The sequence below is a fragment of the Rutilus rutilus genome (assembly GCF_951802725.1).
Source record: "Rutilus rutilus genome assembly, chromosome: 18".
Lineage (NCBI taxonomy): Eukaryota > Metazoa > Chordata > Actinopteri > Cypriniformes > Leuciscidae > Rutilus > Rutilus rutilus.
The window spans coordinates 10,653,552-10,677,072 of record NC_140231.1 but is presented as its reverse complement, the minus strand read 5'-3'; the positions used below and the strand labels follow the sequence as shown (position 1 = coordinate 10,677,072).

General features: G+C 39.3%; 2 protein-coding genes across 12 annotated transcripts in view; one reads left to right on the top strand and one right to left on the bottom strand.

Moving 5' to 3' along the window:
* The first annotated feature begins 12,579 nt into the window (after positions 1 to 12,579).
* On the top strand, positions 12,580 to 18,359 carry prr7 (proline rich 7 (synaptic)). 2 transcript variants are annotated; one of them, XM_084387263.1, is made up of 2 exons: positions 12,580 to 13,017; positions 17,801 to 18,359. In XM_084387263.1, the coding sequence occupies exons 1-2, from the start codon at positions 12,717 to 12,719 to the stop codon at positions 18,232 to 18,234; spliced, it is 735 nt and encodes a 244-aa protein (XP_084243389.1). In that variant the 5' UTR covers positions 12,580 to 12,716; the 3' UTR covers positions 18,235 to 18,359. The 2 variants fall into 2 exon arrangements, with proteins under 2 accessions (XP_084243389.1, XP_084243388.1); XM_084387262.1 differs by having other exon boundaries at positions 17,798 to 18,359.
* A 3,163-nt stretch (positions 18,360 to 21,522) lies between these two features.
* Positions 21,523 to 23,521, bottom strand: part of dbn1 (drebrin 1) — an 85,793-nt gene continuing 83,794 nt past the window's right edge. For all 10 annotated transcript variants that reach the window (XM_084387250.1, XM_084387253.1, XM_084387254.1 and 7 more), the window contains one exon: positions 21,523 to 23,521. This exon is cut by the window's right edge and continues 865 nt beyond it. The gene's annotated coding sequence lies outside the window, so the exon portion shown is untranslated.

Sequence of the window (23,521 nt, the reverse complement as noted above, 5' to 3'; positions counted from 1 at the left end):
GAGTCAGTTCAATGCTGATTCAATTCTGTTCAGTAACATTGTCGGTTGCAAAATTCATCAATCATGAAACCAATTCGATTCAGCTCTACAGAATATAAAGGTGTCAACATCCAGCTCAGTTCAGGTAAATATGTGAAGGTAAATGCTAATCTTGCAGGCTAATTCGCTAGCATTGTGTTAAAGTAGTAGGCTAATGGTATAGCAGTATGTTAATATAGCAGGTACATTTGTTAGCAGTAGGCTATGCTAAGTTAGCTGGTTAATTAGATAGCTAGTCAGTTAACCAGTTAGCTTACAAGCTAATTGAAATAACAGAATGATAAGTGTTTAAGTTAGCCATTTATAGTTTTCGTTACATATATTTTAAACAACATTAATCATCATATTTACATAGAGGACATGATGTCAGGTTAACCTGATTACATAAAATAATCTTTTATTGGTGTCAGCAACCAAAATAGCTTTATTAATTTATTATCAGAATAATGTTAATGGAGCAGATCCTTCCCAAGAGTGAGGTGGTGATTCTTATTATTAATAATAATATACATCTTGGAAAGTAAAGATTAATTATGATAATTATAGTCCTCCACAAAACAAGCAATAAGAAAATGCCTGGTAATCTTGGCTTTTATTGGTGTTGTAAATCAGGATAGTCAGTAGTGTACATATTAAAATCTGAACATGGATCAAAACATTGTGTTCACTTTGAATGTGAGCACAATTATAAAAGCATAAAAAGGCCAGACAAAACAAAAAGCACAAAACAACCTTTGTTGTGGCTTCATTAAACATGTACAAAGCTTATTCATCTACATAAATTTCTGAATTTAATAATAAGAAAAAAAAGATCATCATGACATCTGGATAAATGTATTTTGTATGGAGGAGTTTAATTAAACACTCATTTATACTCGTAGGGAATTCTACATTGTATCGCAGATATCCAAAAGAGTATAGTATGTCACGTTATGATCAAGATGCAGAGAGGCATAGCGGATCTAATTGCAGCTTAACTTTATTAAATAACACAAAAGATTGAAATCCAAACCGGAAATAAAATGAAACAGTATGAAATGAAAATGTAAAATGAAACAACAAACAAAAAAGCTGAGAACTGAAGGCATTATATACACAGAATAATTGAACTCAGCATGAAACAGGTGTGAGCTAATCAATGAAACAATGAATCAAGGTGACAGCAAAACAAAAACAGGAATAAAACAATGGAAATAATGATAACAAATTAAAAGTCCTTGAAACGAAACCAAAACACCAACATAGTGTGACAATCCATCTGTAAGATGAAGCTTAAGAGAAAGTGGGTCGTTCAACACAACAAAGACCCTAAACACAATCTAAAAAAAAATCTACAACTAAACGGCTGAAATAGAGGAAATCCTTTGTTTGGAAATACAAAATCCTGCAGCAGACAACTCAAGTCTACCGGTATCGTTTTGGATGTAACCTTCGTTCCCTGATGGAGGGAACAGAGACGTTATTTCGACTGACAAATGGTTCTCTTGGAGGCCTCAAACAGTTTTTTTTTTTTTTTTTTAGTTTTAGAAAAAAATAAAACGGCCAATGGAATTGGCAAGTGGAATTTGCATGCCATGCAACTTCCCTGTACATACGGATATATAAGATAGCAGCATGCATCCACTCATTCAGGTTTATGCTGAGGAGCCAAGACGAGGGCCCCAGCCAGTCAGCAGTGGTTCAGGGTTGTGGCAGGGGGGACATAAAGTCTTCGTTCCCTCCATCAGGGAGCTGGAGTTACTTCAGTTACCAAGACGTTCCTCATCTGTCAGTCACTACAATGTTATGCTGACCCCTTTCCCTTTCTGCTGACCTCAAAAGCAGACAAAGAGCTGCTCAGAGCTTCTAAAGCTCTGCATGCTGTCCATGCTAACACTCAGGGCGCAAACAGGACACAGCATTAGCTGACCAAAAATGCCTGCAGGTCCCCCACCCTCTTGATATAAGTGAGCGCGGTCAGGAGCGCTGTCTTTAGAGACAGGATCTGAAGCTCAACCGCTGGAGGTAGACCACTTACTGTAATTCCTTCATGTTCCTTTGAGGTTCCAGAGGTCCGGATGTGGGTCCTATATGGTGCCCCGTCCCTGAGAAAGAAGGTCCTTTCTCACTGGAATCCACCAGGGAGGGGCTGTCGCAAGGAGCATCAGGTCTGAAAACCAGGTCCGGATGGGCCAGTAAGGCGCTCCTCGTAGGCTCACTGGGGGAAATGCCTATTTGTGTAGGCCCAGGGCCAACTGTGTGGAAAAAAGCTTCCGTGCCGAGGGCCTCAGTCAGGGAATAAAAGAGCTGGCAGTGGGAGGCAAACAGGTCTACCTGTGCTTACATGTACTTCAGGTCGATTGCTTCAATCTTGGGGAAGAACGCACGTGAGGATTCTGTGTTTAAGATTTTAAACGAGAGTTTGTGAAGGGCCCGGTTCAAAACTCGCAGGTCCAAGGTCGGCCGTAACCCACCACCTTTCTTGGGGTAACATCAGAGGGGGCTCTTGCCTTCACGATGAAGTAGAGTCGTGACCACAGTGTCAACATAATTATGCCCTCGCAGTAAGGGCATGAACCATACACGAACGCCGTTTTAGCATATTCTGTTTATTTACTAGTGTGTTCTAATATGTAACTATGCCATGTTTGGTCTCATCTGACAGCTTATAAACTGAAATGAATGGTGGTGAACTTAATAAAGATATTAAAGTATCCTAATGTGCAATCTAGGTACTATTGGTTAAACATGCATTGAGGAGAATATGTTCTTCTCCCCCTCTTGATCACTACCCATTTGCCTCATCTTTTGGTTTCCTGTCGGTCGGTTTCGGTGTTGGTATTCCACTCATGTTTAACAATGCTTTGCTCAGGGTATAAGAAGGAAAGGTAACTGTTGATGTGGGAGAAAGGCTTTAACCCTGCCACTCCCGCACACCGGTGCGTAACCTAGGGTGACCATACGTCCTGTTTAACCAGGACATATCTGGCCAGGATTTCGAGATCGCCCAAAATGCCCGGGATTCGTCTTTACTTTCTACAGTCACCATTCATTATGTTTACATTATTACGTTATTTGACACTGACACGTACGTGCCAGCTTTGCAGGTCATGCATTCTGATTCACACGGATCCCGATCGAGACGAAAACACAGGAATTTTCTTAGCAATGCTTACACGCACATCAACCGATCACTTGTTTAGCGTTCATGTAAACACTACATTCAGATTAACCAATCGGAATTAATTCAGTACTACTGAATCAAAAGGTGTACATGTAAACAAAATGAATGGCGACGAGAAAGCAAAAGCCGAATCGCGGATATTTTGGGCGATCTCGAAATCCCGGCCGGACATGACCTGGAATATGGTCACCCTAGCGTAACCTCATACTACAAGAAAGGCTTTTACGGCCTTGTCTGCAAAATAGTGCATTATTTGTTACAATTAAGTTTTCTATACAGTATGTTGTTCCATTCTACTGTCTGTATATTTAAACATGTAACTTAATAAATATCTTTGCCTGCTTTAAAGGCTTTGAGAATCTTTCCTTTTATCACTGATTATGTTGAAAGCTAAAGTGATTATAACTTTCGTTGTCTAAACGTTCAGGTTAAATCCTACTTTTCCTATCATTTCTAAGAAAGACCTTTACCTTTAAAGAATAAGAGGTTAATGAATAACAACAACTTTAATGGAGTCTGATTAATTATATTGAGTCAGATACATTTTTGAATTATACACGTCATCCTTTAACTGCCTTTTGTTCTGATTATTGGTTCAAAATAGCAGCGTAAGCTTCCAGCCCTACAAAATTAATAATTTTATTCTGAAATAAAAAAGTGACAGTAAAAACATTTATAATGTTACAACAGACTTATATTTCAAATAATATTGTTCTTTTGAACTTTCTATTCATCAAGTAAATTCATGTTGCCATCACAGGAAAAAAAAATAATTTAAAAATATATATTAAATATAGAAAGCAGTTATTTTAAATTGTAGTAATATTTCTCAGTATTGATTTATTTTGATCGAGCATTAAGAGACTTTAAGAGACCCAAACTTTTGAACTTTTGCTTTTGCACAGTTTGGCCACTTTTTCCATTACTGTATCACTGGTATGATATCTTTATTTACATACACTGAAAAAATAAATAAACCATGAAAAAAAAAATCCTTTGTTTCTCAGCTTAGATGATAGGTCAAATTAATGAAGAACTAGAGAAAACTGTGTAAGACAGTGTCACCTTTGTAAATTATAGACGACACAATCATGCATTTACTAATGGACAATGTTGAAGTTCTTTACAATCATTAACATTCATTAACGAAGTTTCACTCGACAAGTTAATAATGGGCTTGTTCCTAGGATAATGAAGCCACTAAAATATTTTGTCTCCCAAGAAATCAAGGTTAAGCCACCAGTCTAAATATTTACCAGTGAGAAGAAGGCACTCTTCCTGTAATATATTATGCTTACTTTTCATTCTGATCTCAAGACTACGCTAATGCAAAACTTCTGTGGATATTGCCAAAGCTTAGAGAGAAAAACGCAAACAGACCTCTGTGACGACAACGTTTTTGCTATTACTCATCGGACAATGACTCTCATTGTCTCAAGTGTTTGAGTCAATGTGTCACTGATTGTATCTGTATTGCTAGGAAGGCGCGATTGTGTCACACTCTTAGTCTGCTGGCATGTGATCCGTCATACAGAGCGTCTGTGGGTCAATTCCTGTCATTGAGGGCACGCCACAGAGGCAGAAGGAGGTCAGCCAATCACAAAAAGAGTGACCTTTTGCCTCCATCGAGATCACTGTGTCATTTTTTTTCCTGAGTCATTTACCCCATTCAGAATGAATGACATTGCCTTTCTTCTGAGGGATAATGCAGGAAATTGGCTTCGACTTGGCTGAAAGCCCTGGTGAGTAAATAATATGTGGCAAATGGTTCCTCTCCCAAGAAGACAGTATAAAATGGTTTTCCATTAAGCTTTATGTTAAAATATGTAATATGCAAATTAAGTCATTCCTGAATACGTATGTATTCAACCATATAGAGTACAATATATACGAATTAGAACCCTGTTACACGACAAGGAAAACAAGAGTTTTCCGCATACAGACGACACCATTGTCAAAACGATCCCCATTCACACGGATCCGCGTAAACGTCTAAAAACGCAGTATTCTGTTGCCAGATTAGATGGCGATGAAACACTATGTATTGAACACGTAATACGCATGTACATGACGTCATCGTCTTTAGAGTTTCGTGTTTTTTTGTTGTTTACATGGAGACTTTTTTTTAAAGTTTGCGTTTTCAGGCACCATTGTCGTGTAAATGAACAGCCAAAACACATAAAAAGTTTTACGTTTTTAGTTTAAAGCGGTGTCGTTAAAACAGCCCCTCAATGTTGGGCTACGTTTACACGTGGCCGGCTATTTTCATAAACGGACATGTCGTCCTCTCCGTTTTCAAAAATAACATTGTGCACACCTGTCAGTTTTCAGAAAAGTGTTCGTTTACACGAACCCGTGTATATATGCCGTCAAGAGCATGCCAAATCTGTAGGTGGCAGTGTAACGAGAAGCTCAAGCCCACGTTAGCCAATCAGAATCCCGAAAATAGCAACAACAGCACTCATTCGTCTCTGCTCCTCGACATAATAGAGCAGCTGTACTTGCAAATGCAAACAGACGAAAAGGGTTTGCACTAACATAAATACGACTGCTACTCTGAATGCATCCATGATCACCATAGCCAAATGAAAATGTAAACATAGGTCGCACTTTTGACGCAGGTGCAAGTTCTGTCGCATACTGTGACGTCGGCTGCCTAAAACCATAGACGGTAAATTAAATGAACACAGCGACCCCATAGACTTCAACGGAGACAAGTGAAGTCAATTAGAAGCACTCACTTCCTGATGGCTGAGTGTACTGCGCAGACTCAAACTGAGGTTGATGACGTAGATGTGACGTGAGCAACCTGTCTGACAGTTGTAAGTCTTCTAGTAGCTGTGCCAAGAGAAATCTGAATCATTCCCTCACGAATCTTGCAGAGACGGAGTGCGTGAGTAGGAGCTTTCCATGAGCTAGGAGCAGGAGTAACTTTAAGACTCTCTATGGGCTTCTCCCTTGACTTTATCGGACTTTATGCCTCCACGTCCCCCCGATTGCCCGCGAGCTTCTTCACCTGTCTATACGGTAATTTCTCTATACTGTGCGACAGAGAGTCGCGTGATTATGACACAATCGTTAGCCAATTTTACAAAAACGGCTTCTACATAGTGTAAGATCCTTTTACACATTGTCGTGTTTCTTTAGAAATAAACAATGGATAAATAGAGTCTTTAAACGCCTCAGATGTAAAGTTATTCGCTGTAAAAGTGACGCCAAAATGAATGGGAGTCAATGGAATGCTAACAGCAGGTGATGGCTTGTTAGCCAATGGATGCCCCCATAGAAGGTACGCTTTCCGGGTGCTTGATTACCCCCTTGCCTAAAACTCAGTTTTTCTCAGTTTACATGCAAACTAAGTTTTCCAAAATCTCCACTCTGGCCGGAGTTTTTAGAAAGAATCGTTTTCAGAGGCAAATTCTCTGTTTGCATGTAAACGAAGGGCACAAACGAAAAGGACATTTTTCAAAATAACCATGCACGTGTAAACGGGGCCCAAGAGTGACCGGACAACAAACAAAGGATTAAAGGTAATTAATGACACATCGCTGAAATAAATGAGCTCATAATGACGTGACCTTGGTAACAAAGGAGTGGCGGGAAAATCAAACAAAGGAAGACATGTGACTAATGAAAATAAACTGAATGTCCATTAAAACTAAAACAAACTGAACATAACTATGACACTGAAGAGACGATGAAGAACCGATTTTAATTTAGTTTAAACATTACCGTTTATTGATACATAATAGTTTGTCAATACATAGAGTGCATCAAATATGGTCAATTAAACCTCAAATGTGCTTTCTTGATGCATGACAATAATCCTCATTGGTTCTCATGCATCAAACATGCATCTTTGAGCTTCCATTAACCGTATTTGTTGCACTCAATTGGTATGGAATATTTTTAACTTTGAAAATGTTTAGTGCTGCTACCTTTTATAGATGAAAAATGATAGGAATTCTAGAAATCTGTAATCTAAAATATACATTTTTGATTTGAAAGTGGTATGTTACAAGTTTTAGTTTTGGTAGATTTTTTTAGTGTAGACCAGGCAGTCTGACAAGACCAAATACATTAACGCTGCCATGTTCATTTACATGGCAAAACTGCTGAGAGTTGTCATAATTGAAAAAAGGGATAATGTCTATTGCAATGTTTAATAGGAAAATAAACACATTCGGTTCTTTTGGATGTCTTTTATCTTTTATTTACTGGAAATCATGACTGTTGCACTCTAACTGTCACATCTCACATACTTTATACCCAAGAACAACCATGTACAAACCACACCTGTGACTAATTAAACTCAAAAAAACATTTTCACCAATCATTTTAAAATTTCTTGCAGTAATGGAGTGATGTGCAGTGACTTTTGTAGTAAACTTCTCAGGGCACTTCCGGTTGAATGGAACACACCTAATGACTCACAGAAAATACTGCAGCTTTAACACAAGGGAAGCACCGAAGGACCGATAATGCTGGTAAGAAGAGAAGTATATGGGACTGATTGCGAAGTTATGGAAATGACGTGGAAAAATGTCCCAATGTTTCTGCTCTCTAAAGGAACTGAATGGTATCATAATAGATCAAGGTTGATATCTCTGATCTGCCTTAAACAGAATGTGTATGTGATAGACAGAGAGAGAGAGAGAGAGAAAGAGAGAGAGACAGACAGACAGACAGACAGACAGACAGACAAACAGATAGATAGATAGACAGACAGACAGACAGACAGATAGATAGATAGACAGACAGACAGACAGACAGAGACAGACAGACAGACAGACAGACAGACAGATAGATAGATAGATAGATAGATAGATAGACAGACAGACAGACAGACAGACAGAGAAAGAGAGACAGATAGATAGATAAATAGACAGACAGATAGATAGATGGATAGATACAGACAGATAGATAGATGGATAGATACAGACAGAGATAGATAGATAGATAGATAGATAGATAGATAGATAGATAGATAGATAGATAGATAGATAGATAGATAGATAGATAGATAGATAGATAGATAGATAGATAGATAGATAGATAGATAGATGTGGGCATGAAATGATGGTATTCATTAATTTCAAGATAATGTGTCCATTCTTTCCTGGGAAATAAAAGGCAAAAGCAGACTCTCTGATGTGTTTTATTCATCCACAGGGCCAGCAAGGAGAGAGAATATTGTTCAGCATGAAAACAAAGAATGCTTCAAGGAGGTTTTGCCCAAGGCTTTCAAAAATGAACACAGGCATTGATGGTGTCTGTAGTATGATGAGTGTGTGGAGAGACTACGTCTAAAATGAACACAAGCATTACTCTGAGGTAAATAACACTGCCAATCAAATTGCATTTTTTGTGCATACTAATAATGGCTTATCCTATATTGTCTGTCCTATCCTATTAACTTGTCTATGATGAAGAGTGGAAGCCCACGGCTACACCGTATGGTGAAGCACTGCATAATCTTAATGGTAAGCAATATGGCAACCTCAGACATAGGCAACGACTTTATAGTCACTGTGAAGCTGGCCAGTGTTCATGCAAGTTGTCATAGCAATGCTCTTTTCCCTTATGTCCAACACTGTAGCACAGATTAAAAGAGGAGGTAGTACAAATCAGTTCCATTCTGCCATCCTGAAGAATAGCCAACACTTAATAAATACGTTCCACAAGAGAAGAAATTCTTACAATATGTTCTATGGAAAATCTGTTCTAGTATTCTTGCGCATCTTCTATTCCATGGAAAAAAGCTCCTGAGGATGTTCTATACGACTGTACATGTTCTGTTAAATGCACTATGTTCTTAAAAACAGTCTTCAATGCTAAGTGCTCTTACGCATGTTTCCTAAAGTGCCACTGTTGGGTTCTAGAAGTAAAAATTTCATTCATTTCCGCATAGGGGAATTGATTTTTAACTTATAAGTCTGTAAAGAGAGATATATCATAAGCTATGAGATATATATCAGCTACCGTGTATAGCTATACTTCTGTTGAAGTGATCAGTCCAAGGTAATGTTTTAAAGTCCCCCTGTAGTCAATAATTGTATCCCTTAAAACTCACCTTTGACCATCAAAATGACATATTTAAAAGTTTTTTCCTTGACAAAAAAGTATTCATGCCTTAAAATAGCTTGAAGATAACTCTACACCCTTGCCTCATGGTTCTATGAATATGCAAATGAGCCCCGCCTCCACTCACTCACACGTTGATCTGATTGGTTACAAGGTAGTTTGTGACGTCAGAAACACCAGCGATTTCAAACCGAGTTTTTGAGTCTTTGGTTTACTGCAGTTTTAAGGAGAAAATACTCAGCAATGGTGTTGACTTATGAATTTGCACATGGTTTGTCTTAAAGCATATTAAAAACACCACATAGACAAATAACAACATTAAAAGCTTGATTTTTAAAATCATGTTACAGTGCAAAACAAAAAACAGTGCAATTCCTGGTGAAGAACTACTGTATACATCCTACAGACTCAGAGAAATATAATCACATAATCATGCCAAATGAGCTCTATACACTGACTGGCCACTCCCATAATGCACTGTGAATGACATTATATATTACTTCTAATAAAAGTTTGTAATATTGTTATTCACCTCTGAGCTGGTTAGTTTGGTCCATGGCTTATAACTTAAAATCCCAATGTGAAAAATAGCCTTCTTATGGAATCAAGGCCACTGTTGCACTCAATGTTCTTGAGCATGTTTTTTTTTTGTTTTTTTTTTTAATCAAAATGTTCTCGACCATGTTCTCTCCAATACAGAATGCCCTTGAGTATGTTCTGTTATGCAATATGTTCTTAGAACATTACTTGCAGTGGATTCTTAAGCATGTTTGTTATGATTTTTATTTAACAAAGTTCAGAAGCAACATGTTCACATAATCCAACCAATCAGCACAAGAGGGAATAAGCCTATAGCCACCCCTATACTCGGCACTTGGTTCCGCATACATGTACATTCTTAATCGACTGATTCTTCGTGTCTTGAGTGAGTCTTCATTTTATGTGAGTGTACATCATATAATTGTATTTTTCAATGGTGCTTTTGAGATTTTTATGTAAAACTTCTTTGTATGTGTAAAATAACTGAGTGCATCTTTAATAGTCATATCAACGGACCTTTCCATCCAGTGAGAAGCATTTGTGAAACAAACCGAAGAGATTATTGTTATCATTACTGAAGTACTGACGTTTAGACTTCATTTAACCAAACAATCACAACCACATCATAAACATGACCGATACAGACACAACAAATAATCCCATTCAGACAAAACCGTGCCACTTCAGTCACTTTGTTCTACAAACAGTTAAAAAGGAGGAGCGAGCATGTCAGATTGTTTAGAGAACCGTTATTCTCAATTTGATAGAGAGAGTCCTCGTGAAAGCAGCAGCGCATCTCGCGCGGAGTGCCATTGTGGGTGTTTCATGACGCGCGCGCGTCAATTACAGGTGTCCATTAACAATCGCGCGCATCACGACCAAGGAATGAGGCGGAACACCAAACGCTTTCTGTTTATCCAGGTAAACATTAGTGAAGGCACTAAAAAACACACGCATGTAACGACAAGTCTGCTATTAACATTATGTGCCGCTGACAACTACCGCAACTTTATATGGATTGAGTCACGTCCCGACCATTGAAACGGTGTCACGCGTCTGAAACGTCGTGACTGGAAGACGCTTATCATGTAAGTACGAGCTTAAAGCAGCATATTTGTTTCTATTTGAAAATTACGAACACACATAGGTGGTTAAAGGTAGTATAAAAATGTAGTATACGCCTAATAAAAGCTGTCTAGTGATACAGGCGTTCACAAGTGAAGATGTTCAAGTCCTTGCATGTTGTAGTTTACTCTTTGTAATATAAAATATGGTGTTCATCACCCACCTGAGAGGCTGCATATCATCACTGCTACATTAAACGATTGTTTATTTATGGCTTTATTCATTTATTGTGATGATTGGACATGGACATATAGCTTACCAAACACTGAAAACTGTGTTGTAATTATAGAAAAACAACTCAGACCTTATTTTATTTGTAAAAACGTTTCTTAGTTATGTGATAACAGATTTTTATGTTTTATTTTTATGAAATGTATGCAATAATATGCTTTATATCAATGACAATGTGTTAATAGGGGGCATCAGCAAAGTCATATTTCTTCCTCAGTTAAGTAAGAGGTGATGACAGCTTCCTTCTCATTCATATAATGAGAGCCAGTGTTCTCTGACCATTCCTAACTGCATGACTATCAATGTATGTTAAACAAAACCGAATGTAACCACTTGATCAGAATTGGGGGAACCATTATTTATTGACCAATATTAGCATGGAATTGTCCCCAGTGTAAAGCAGCTCTGGTAGTTCCTCAGGTAATCTATAGGTCATGTCCTCCAGAAAATGACATTGCTGAAATCGTTTTTAAGGCAGTGTGTATAAGCAATCGGAAATGGATGACCACATTCAGATGGGAACATCATGCCATCAGTGATAATGACACAGGACAAAGAATTATTCTGCTTCCTCAAGGTCAGCAAGATCTCGGACAGAGATTTGAATGTGTGTAGGAAATAAAGCTTTTACTAGATCATCTCAGAACTGGTTACATAAGTTGTCTCAATCTTAGTTATAAAATGGCATTTTTTATTTGTCGGCAGTCGAGAGCTGTCATTACAGCTGAAGGGGTGCCATGTTGAAAGCCATCATTAATGTTCAAAATACATTAATGAATGAAAACTTACTCTGTTGACACCATTTCTTTACAATCTTTCTGGAAAACTATGTGTACTACCACTCTCTCAATGTATGAAATTGATACTTACCCCCTAAAGTCATTGTGTGAGTTGTGCTTGAACAGCTGAGGTTAATTATGAAATGGGCCATTGTGTGTGAAATATTAAGGGTCTGTGTTTTGAAAATATGACAAGTTCATAACTTATGACGGTTGCCCCCTTCTATGTTCTTTCCCTTTGTTGAGCAGCGTGACTGCTGGTGTCCTCTGGAGATCTAAAGAGCCCTGATCTGCTCAGCGGAGGATCACAACACAGGAGGAGACCCAGGCACTGTGAGACGTTAGCATTCCCTCATTGCACCAGCTGTCAGGAAAAGAGCATCTGCAGATATTCATTTCTTCTTGGGAAAGGGCCCCTGGAGGACCTTCGGAACGTGCCCTAACAGTTTCTCTTTTGCAATATATCGGACATCTTGCGTTTTCGTGGAATGTGCTTCAAGTGAAATCAGGTCACTTTCTTTGACCTCCGGTCAGTGGGAAACCTCTCCGTCGGTTAACTTTGAAAAAATGAGCTCAGCAAACACTTGGATAGACTCGTAATGGTTTTAAACAACAGGATTCATAGAAATATGATAGCTATGGTCTGTTCGTGTGCTTTGAGACTTGGTGCGTGAACTCTACGACTCAACTCTCCTTAAGACTTTAAATCTTCCCACTGGATTCTGGAGGGCACAAACCTTATCAAGGTGATCATCATGGTGATGTCGCAGGGGACCTATACATTTTTGGCATGCTTTGCCGGCTTCTGGCTGATCTGGGCTCTCATTGTCATGCTTTGCTGCTTTTGCAGCTTCGCCCAGCGCAAGCTGAAGCAGCGGCGTGAAGAGAGACTGAGGGAACAGTGCCTGCGGGCGCTGGAGATGGAGCCTCTGGACTGCACCGGAGGAGGATACCCTCCTAGAGAACCCCCTCAGTTCTGCCTTCCACTTCAAATGATGTCTCCACAGCTGCCTGTTACACACACTCTCCCTCAAGCAAACTGGACTGTCTCTGAAGGTAGGATGTTCAAACAAGCTCAATCATCCAATGCCGTTTTGTCTGCAATCAAGGCTATGGGGACTATTTTGATTGAGGAGGCATGTAGAAGCTTCAACATTCATCCACCCACCCACATTTTTGGAAGATAGGCCTAATCGTTTCTTTACAACACAGGTGTCAAACTCAGTTCCTGGAGGGCCACAGCCCTACAGAGTTTTGTTTCAACCCTGCTTCAACACACACACACCTGCAGTTTTCAAATAAGCCTGAAGGAAATGATTAGCTGATCAGGTGTGTTTAATTAGGGTTGAAGCTAAACTCTGCAAGGCTGTGGCCCTCCAGGAACTGAGCTTGACACCCCTGCTTTACAAAGAGCCGTGACTTAAAAATCCCATTGAAATCAAAATTTGAGACTTTTAGACCAAGGGCCCTATCTTGCACCCAGCGCAATTGACTTTGTACACCGACGCATGTTTCATTCCTATTTTGCACCCGCGCAAAGCGCGCTTTTCCCTCCACAGAAGCACGTCGCTAAACTAGGGAATTAACTTGCGCTCCCTGGGCGGTTCAGCGCAAAAAAGGAGGCGTGTTCCGGCGCAAACGTTCCCTGGTGCTATTTTACTGTTCCATAAAACAATTGCGCCACTGGCCAGAAAAAACCTAGTCTAAAGTCAGTGGCGCGTTGCGCGTTGTTCATTATGCTATTTTAAGGGCGCATGCTTGACCATAATGTATAGAGTGCACAACGCTCATACACTGTGATTCTCTAATCTACACAGAAGCAGCAGTTTTCATTTTTGCAAATCATATTATTACAAACGAACGATAGATAGATAGATAGATAGATAGATAGATAGATAGATAGACAATTTATTATAAATATAATAATTTATTATGAAAGCATACATCTAGCTTACACATTTACCCACATTATTATATGCCTGTTTAACCGAAGCTAATTTGGGTGTGTTTCTCCCATCCCCAATGTCACTTCTCTCTCTTTTACGGCCGTGACGAGAGCGTTGGTCTCCTCGGCTGTGAACCGCTCTTGGCGCGCGCCTGGCAAATCCGCCGTTATAATAGCAATACGCCAAGGAAAAAGTGCGTCTGCTCTTAAAGGGAATGTGAGATGATGCTCTGATTGGTTTATTTCACGTTACGCCCAAACCACACCTATGAATAATGAAGCTACTTCAGACCAACCCCTTTTAGATTTGCGCCCGGCGCAAGAGTCATTTATCCCGCCGGGAAAATAGCAACAGCGCCGAGACCCGCCCACAAAGTTACTTGCGCTTTGCGCTTTGACACTTGCGTTTCAGATCGTTAAAATAGGGCCCCAAGTCTTTTAACAACTCTTAGCAGAATATTAGCAAAATAAAACTCAAAAAAGGACTAGACCTTTGAAATGACGAAATGTTTCGAAATGTCCTTCTCCAGCTATCTGGTTAGTTGCAAATACCACTTCATATAATTTAATGTGACCTTGGACAATTTTCAGATCGTTCTTTCACCCTTTCCTTCTAATGTTTAATATCTCTTAGTTATTAATCTATGAGAATATATTATGTAATTTTATTGACTTGAACAAGTTTCGAGGTTACAGGTATGTTAAACACCCTTCACCTTTCTGACTCTTACCCCTCCTAGATGTTCTAAACTACATCCACTAAACTCAGCACAGTCCTTTAGCCTGACTTAGTGCTCTGTCTCTTACTAATCAGACATTTCCTATAAAATGACTATAGACTTCTACTTCAACACTAATGCTATATAAGCTAGACTTTGAAGCATTTCAAGTACACAATACCTTCACAACTTTCAAACCAAACAACTTTTTAAACTTCCCTGCTGAAAAACACAGCATTGCACAAGGCATGTTTTGCATGCTGAAACCAGCATGGGAAGCCGGAATGCTGGTGGCTACACCAGCTCCGTTTTCCTTGAGAACAGCATGATTATACTGGTCCACCTGCTAGACCAGCACTATATCATCATAAACCAGCCTGAACAGACATGAAATGATGAAAAATATTATGCTGGATTTTTCAGCAGGGTTGTCAAGACAGTGGCAGTAATTGTCTTGATGATCTTACCATTTCTAATTAGAAGTATCATCTTTCAAATAGCAATCTGCATAATCCAATAACCAAGCAGAGGACGCTACTCCTTTATTACCTTTTATTAATACATTAAGCATGTTGTGTTTTAACACTGTTTACCAATCAACAAAGATTGTCCATCTCCTAAGGGCTGTACAACTGAAAACCTTGACTCCTCACACAGTGTTGGCAGCACGAGATGCATTCTTTCATGTATGACATGGTAACAGTGAGTCTTGTGGGGGTGTTGTGTAGGCAGACGAGTACAGCACTGAGCTAGCAGCAGCTAGAGCCGGGATAATCATGTGCTTTGGCTGCCAGAGATGGTGGATCCCCAGCCATGGGCAAAGAATGTCCCTTTAAACCTGTGCCAAACACACAGGATGGATGACCACACATTGAAACAGGGCCTGAGTAATAAGTCAGCTCATAAAAGAGTAAGAGACGGAAAGAATTCTGCTCTTTAAAGGGACTTTGTATCACTTTACAACAACAGACTCATCATGTCCCCTGTGAAGCATTGAGCACCAAATGAGAAAATGGTCTTTGAATAAAAAAAAAGAAAAAGATTTTAATCAAGTAAACTTTCCCCAAAGACTGTATTTAATGAGAAGTATAAGTTTCAAGCTAGAGTCACCATCAAATGACTTCTCTGCCGTAACACTGTCCTTGAATAGCTTCACCAGCAGGGACAGTGTTAAGAGGGGTGGGGGTGTATAATCATTGACATGTGCCTGACCCCTTCATAACGGACCTCTTCTACAGTTCAATACTAAATTCTGCTAGATGAATTGAAGAAAAATACAGTTTTAGATGATGTTGTGAGCAGACCTGAAACTATAGGGTGTCCGGAATTGACCTACCATATGAACTATTTAATGGTGCTTGCTAAGACAAACACAACTTTTTCTTTAGTAAATACATAGACATGAATGTTATTTTAAATCATTCAGCTAGCCTGGACTGGCCATATCTACTTGCGGCCCTTCATAGGACAAGCTGTTTGAAGAATGGATAGATGGATGGCCATATCTAGGTATCAGAATATGATTGAGACCTAAGGCTGGAATACAATACACAACTATTAAAATTGTATAATTTTTAATGAAATCTGAGAGCTTTCTGTCTCTCCATTGACAGCTACGCAACTACCACTTTCAAGCCCCAGAAAGGTAGTAAAGACATCATAAAAGTAATCCATGTGACCCAAGTGGTTTAACCTCAATTTTATGAATTCTTTTTGCACACAAAAAAAAACATAATTTACCACTTTATTTGGAAAATGTTTATCTCCAACGAGCGTTCACGAGAGCACCACAATGCATGATGTTTTATTAACAAAGTTCAAGAGGAGCATGTTCAGATAATTAACATAATTAACACGAGTGGAGAGCATTCAGTTAATCAATCCAATTAACTATAAGACTATAAAACTACCTCTGTTCGTTGACAGTTTATCAGCATCCCTCCACCACCCCTTCTCCACACTTTTTGTTCTAACTATTCCTACCACGGGAGGAGTACTCCTGGAGCCCTCCCCCGGACAGCACGCCAAATACGCACCTTTACTCTATCTAATTATATGTAAGTGTGAGAGTGGACGTTGTTATATGAACGTGGGTTGGGGATTCATATTTTGTAAATAACATGGTAACATGGATTACTTTGTCTTTACTAAGATGTCTTTACTACCTTTCTGGGGCTTGAAAATGGTAGTTGCGTAGACTGTCAATGGAGGAACAGATAGCTCTCAGACTTCATTATTTTCATTTGAGTTCCAAAGATGAATGAATGTCTTACGGGTTTGGAACGACATGAGCGTGAGTAATTAATTACATAATTTTTGGGTGAACTGACCCTTTAAAATATCAAATATGTTTGATCTCCTCCGACAGGACGGATTCATAGTCTGAAGCAAAAAATAATAATATCACAGTCCATGTCCATCATACTACGTGATTTTCTGCTAAATCTTTTAACTTTAACATACAAAAATATGCAGACTGGCTCTGACTTGTCTAAACTGCAAATAGGGGCAAAAATCATGTAATGTATTCCAGCTTTTAGACTTTTACAGCCACCCAGAACACCCTAGCAATCCCCTTGCAACCACTCCTTGGATGGGCAAGCACCACTCACATTGTCTTGAGAAAATGAAAAGGAAAAAAAAACATTCTCAACAATTTGGGTTTAAAGTGCAGTTTAAGAAGCACTGCCTCCATTTGCTGCAAACCTATATCAGAACACATGATAACTAATAAGTGCTGCCTCTTAGCACTGCTAGCCTCTATGACCTTTTCCGGTTAGCTTTCATCTTCCATTCTAGTAAAAGCACAAATGATAGGGGGAAAACACTGCCTAGTCAAACAGCAAACAGTCTTATCTCTGACCTCATGCGGGTTATAACTTCTTTTCACAAAAGAAAATCTATCCTAGATTTCATCTTAGAGTGAGAGGTGACGTTGGAGGAAAAGATAAAAGCTTCAGTTCTTCTACCCTACCCTGATAAAATATAAAAAAAAAATTAAATCTGATAAATCGTGTGATTATGTATGTTTAATGATGTCTGGGCTGACTTCAGGCCCACAATATCTTGGGCTCATGAAGCAACAGTGATTATAAGCAACTAAAACCTTGCATGTTTGGTGCAGCTTGCAGTGTTCTTTCTGTTCCCTGTTGAACCATTTGGCTTTTCTCAGCAGACACAGATGTCTTTGGAAAACCTCCATGCTACGAAGAGGCCGTATTGATGGAGGACCCACCGCCCCCTTACAGTGAAGTTCTGTCGGACCCCAGGGGAGGAACTTACACCAAACCTACAACCAGGTCCTCCAGGGAGCACCAAGAGTCTGAGACCAGCAAGATGGCCCCAGTGACCGTGTTTCCCGAACGTGGCTACTCGTCCCTCATACGCCTACCTTCGGCCAGACGCTGGGACTCGCTGGGACACCTCCTGTCCACCATGGACCTCAACCACAACAACCTGCCAGTCGAGCCCCAGGCCTCTGCCATCACCACCATGCCTCGCGAGGGCCGGACTCACACAGACTTGGGCTTGCGGGGACTCCGCAGTCTGGATCAGCACTATGGTTTGCCCACCGCCTTTCCCCTTTTGGGTCGAAGCACAGCGGTATGAGCCCACAAAAATAGACCTCACAATGCTGAGTCATATGTGGTCTGAAGAACTGCCAGAGGCGTTTCGATTGCTGTCTTTTGGGGGCAGAATCGGTTGAATCAGCTTTGTTCAGGGGTTAATTTGCAGATCCATCACACTCGCTTCTCTCTCTCGTCCTCTTTGCTCTCCGTGGCATCTTCGGCTGATGCAGAGCAGCAGCTATTATGTGAACGCTGTTGCCATGGCTCCCAGGAGCTGTCTGTAGCCCACCAACACCTCGCCCCTCACGTCCTCTCTCATCTGCGGCTCACTGATATAATACAAATGACGTTTCAAACCCTGACTTTGTGAAACAGGGTAAAACACAGAAGTGCGACATAGCGAAATGACAGCGGTTGCTCCGTATTGTAGCTACACAATGCTGCTCAGCTGTACAAAATGTTGTTTCATAAACTGGAAAACAATACCTGGCATCTCTTTCTGGATTCTGTGCCAGTTCCTTTCTCGGGAAGGAGTCTGAACTTTGGGGGTGGAAAAGCTTCAAAGTATTCTCAAATTGTTCCTCCAAAGTAAGTTGTTGCCTGAGGAGTTGCCATTTTTGGAAAGATGTCTGTAGTTTCCATTGGAGAAAGTTGTCTCTCACAGCTTTTAATACATTACCATGCGGGTACACTGAGAAACTGCCTTTAATGTCATGTCAGCAGTACTATTCTCTTTTTTTACAGATTCTGAATCTCTGTATGAATAATGATTTTAAAAAAATATATATATATATTAAATCCATCCTCCTGAAGTGCTCCTCAGATTGATGATAGCACCTTGTTTGTAATGACCTGCGAACGGGATTTGTCAACATTTTCAAGCATCACCATGTTGCCCACGGTACTTCCTGCTGTTGTTGCAGCCACATGTGGGATTTCCGGCATTTATTTAACAAACCGCATTCATTTTTGCTAGGCTGTTTGTATTCTTTCGTAATCAATGTGGTGATTGCTGCATTGTGAAAATGCTTGATTTCAAATATTTTTCCCTTTTACTGCCATCATTTCTCTTATGTATGTTTCCGTGCCCTTAAACGATTCTACCTCAAATCCATTTAATGGCTGTCTTTGTCAGTTTCCCGGCGTATAACACTGCTTTCATGCATGTGCTGGATGCTTTCAAATGACATTTGATAAAAATAAGCTCTATTTTGGAAATGTGAGAAAGCAATTACAGTGTAAGTGGGCACACAATGCTTTTACTACATCATAGTGATGTCTTTGCTTCATCTTTTTTTTTTTTTTTTAATTGCGCAGCCATTACTAGAGCGCCCGAAAATGACAAAAGCATAAAGCACTTCCCACAGCCCACATTATAAAGACTTGGTTTATGAGGCAGTGTTCCCTCCTTCATTATAACCTGTGCAGAAATTAAATAATGCAATTAAATAAAGAATATCATATTTATTACTTGTTATCCCTACAAAGATAAAACGATTCCCATGTCAAATGTTGGAAATCAAGCGCTGCTGCTTGTTATATAAATCACAGAATGAAGGTGGGATCACAAATGGATTCTTTTGAAAAGGTTGAGGAGGAAATATTCTCTTTTTTAAATAAAAAATAAGAATGTCCTGAAAAAATGACAACTAGAACTAACCTTAAATGGCCAAATATTGATCAATTCAGGGGAAATATCCATATTCTGCACAGACCAAAATACAAAATTGTACAAAGACAATCAATAAAATTTACTGCACCTTAATGTCATTTCAAAAACACCCTCTTACAGCAAGTTACGGCATTCAACGTGACTACAGCCCCCAAATTAATCAATGGGAAAGGTTTGATTATTCTTTTGGGAGAGTATTAAAATGACTGTATATGCTTTTCCCTCTCTGTTTTATATATATTCAGTTACATCACAACCGAAGCTAAAGACAGAGATGTAAACTACCTTCTCTCTGCCAGCAATGTGTTGCTATGCGACCGTAGCAGAGCCGTGTGAATCTGTTTGCATAGATGAAGTGAGCAGTACCGTCACTGCTCTGGTACACAGCCTTCTCACATCCACTATGATAAGTGGACTGTAAATTAGCATACAGTATACGAGACATTATGTACCAAATGTACCCCGTTTATGCCATTTTCAATGAAAGCCGTCATCAAGACGCTCTGGAGCATCAATCCAAAGGGTTTATGTTGAGTAAATCTCTTTTGATCTGGCAAGAGTCTCAATTTAGGCCCAATTTTGTTCCTATTTCACACTAGATTTACACTCCAGATTTTCTATAGCGCATTTTCTTTCTTGTCACTTGAACTGTGAATGGCAAACTGTGAAAGTGTATCATGCAATGTTCATGTAGCGTGCAAAGTGTGCTTGCGTGTGCGAACACAATAATCTGAGCTGTACTAATTCACAGCTGCTATATATTTTTAAATGGATTTTCGGTTCGTTTCTGAAAATATAGACGATATACAAACAGGGCCAGTGAATGCCTAACATATTTGATTAAACCTTAAAATCATGAATGTTTCACCAATCATTATTACATATTCGGGTCTTAAGCAACCCGGATCTATATCTAACACGGATTGATCCCTAACTGGCGGAGTAGTATAGAACTCTCTTGATATTAGAGTAACTATTACAGAAGAATAAAATAAAGCATATTTTGTTACCTTTTGGAGCTTGGAAGGGTTCAGTTAGAGCAGATGTTTTATACCATCATCACTGTCCTCGTCAGAGCTCTTTTCCTCAGTTCATTCAGCATCTGGCTCATATACGCGATCCCAAACATATTCTCAAAGCTATCGTTTTCACCGTCTTCAAAATCAATGTTCTGATCGCTCGCAGCTTCTTCACCAGATCCACCAGTGACACTAAAATTTTATTGCGTTCAGTACTTCCTCTGAAGTAAATCGCTGAGTCATTTCAAGAGTTGCTGATGATACTTTCTATTCTTTTGTTTTCTGCCTGCGTAACTATGAGTGAAACGTCACTTCATCATTGTGTATCAGACATTGCCACCTTGTGGAATAAAGGTTAATTGCACTTAATTCAGTCATCAAAGATTCAATTATTGTTGTGCAAAAAAATATATTTACACAGTTACACACCTCGGGTCGGGTTAAGGAATACTATGAAGGTTGATGTCTAACTTTAAAAAATGAATGATGAGGAGGGGTAGTGAATGACGTCCCGGGTCACCAACGACCCAAGGTATGCGTTTAAGGGAGGTACAAAGTCTTAAGTTATAGGACACTGTTTAAACATTTCTGTGTCCAGTTGGTTGCAGACAGAAAAACGTGAAAGTACACAAGTTTTCTGAAGGATTTTAAAGTCTTTTATTAACATACATAAGCACATAGCATGTCACAAAAGATCTTGTGCTTGTTTCAAAAACAGCGTGTGAGAAGCGGACGGGAAAAAAAAAGGAAGAGATAGAAAAAAATAATTAAAAAAAGAACTTTCAGGAGTCGCTAAGCCTTGCTTCAGGGGCAAAGAAGAAATTACTGTAGTAGAACAGCAGTAGTAATAGTAATAATAGTAGTGGTGGTAGTAGTAGTAGTAGTCTCCTAGTAGTTTGAGGGAGAAAGAGAATAATAATCACTACTAAGGAGGTTGGAGGGTGAACAGGAATACACGGAAGTCGTTTTAAAAGGGGCTAAGTTACTGTTAAAGATGCGGTTTACTTCCTATTAGGTTTCATACTGAGAAACCATGTTTTCTCTCTCACCAAAGAAATGCAAGAAACCCAATCCAAACGTACGCCACCCCACGTTTTTCATGAGTGGTGAATCAATACATGTTAGTTATTGTAGTACATTTTACATGAGAACAAAATTAAAGCTATTTACAGAACAATACTATTGGTTTAGTCTTATTGCTCGCCTTTCCACTAAAAAAAAAAAAGAAAAGAAAAAAGATTTGTAATGTAAAGCCAAGATGTTGTGATATGGCTTTTCAATATGACAAAGTATGAGGAAGACAGTGGGTGGTGATAACTTGGCAGTTAAGGATGTGGGCTGGTACAACAAAGATTACAGTTTGAGTCAGTGTTGAGTTAGTGAGATAACCTCTCACCATTCTGCCCTTGAGCAAGGCCATGTGTCCCTGCACTAGTCCTTGTGTAAAAGTCAGTTACAAAATCCAAATTTGATTTGAAGGGTTGTAATAATTATAGGTAAAAAAAAAAAAAAAGTGTCTAGACGTCCATAAGGGTAACATCACTCTGAAAGAAGCCCTGGATAAAGCATTTTTAACAAGCAAAAAAAAAAAAAAAATACAAGGGTCATATTAATATTATATTTCAATATTGGGGGTTGACAGGGTTTGAAGTGTGTAATTATTAGGAGTTTCCTTCCCTTGGAGCGTAGAACTAAAAGGTTCCAAATCACATCCACGATAAATGAAGGTCAAGGCCATACTCTACGCAAGTACACAAACACAAATGCTTCGGTTTCATTCGCTAAAATGTGTTAGAAGAATGCAATTCAGCCTCAAGGGGCGCTATAGCCAACATCAGCATAAATCATCCTCTGTAAGACACTGAATCCTGTTAAGCATGTTTACTTGGAAAATAGCAATGTGAAGGGAATTATCTTGGCTTCTTAAAGGGATAGTTCACCCAAAAATTCAAATTCTATCATTTACGACATCTGCATGTCGTAGTTGCATGTATGACTTTATTTCCTCTGTAAAACAAACACAAAAGATAGTATTATTTACGGACACCCTAAAAGGACATGGTGAAGAAAAGAAAAAATGAGATTGGAGAAAAAATTACTTGGCAATGCTTTTGCGTTCTCTCGCTAATGTTTCCGTTCCCCCGAGAAACTCTGCGTTTTGCGAGCGAACGCAAACATTTTGCAAAGGTTTTGCGAGTGCACGCAAAACCATTGACTTATTATTTTTCCTCCCATATCATATATTTTGTTGTCACCACCATGTCCCCTTAGGGGCTCTGTATATTTTGAAGAATGTTGGTAACCAAACAGCTTGTTCCACTGTTTGGACATAAAACATTTCTCAAAATATCTTCTTTTATGCTCCACAGAAGAAAAAGTCACACAGATTTGAAGCGACACAAGGTCGAGTTTTTGTCTGAACTATCCTTTTAAGTAACTGAGGTCTGTTAACGCCACAGTAAGGCCGCATGCTAACATCTGGGACTGCGAGCTTGCATTGTCGTCGACGTTTGCGTACTTATGTAGAATATCTTTCAGGCCTGAACCTCCCCAATAATAAGGGACTCTCTTCTCCCTTTATCTTTAAACTAGATGCACACGCATACAGTATATGTGCACACACTACCGCATATTTA

Coding starts and splice junctions, on each gene's coding strand:
- prr7 (XM_084387262.1), top strand. CDS start 12,717: ATGGTGATGTCGCAGGGGACCTATACATTTTTGGCATGCTTTGCCGGC. Junction 13,018..17,797: donor AAACTGGACTGTCTCTGAAG/GTAGGATGTTCA, acceptor GGCTTTTCTCAG/CAGACACAGATGTCTTTGGA.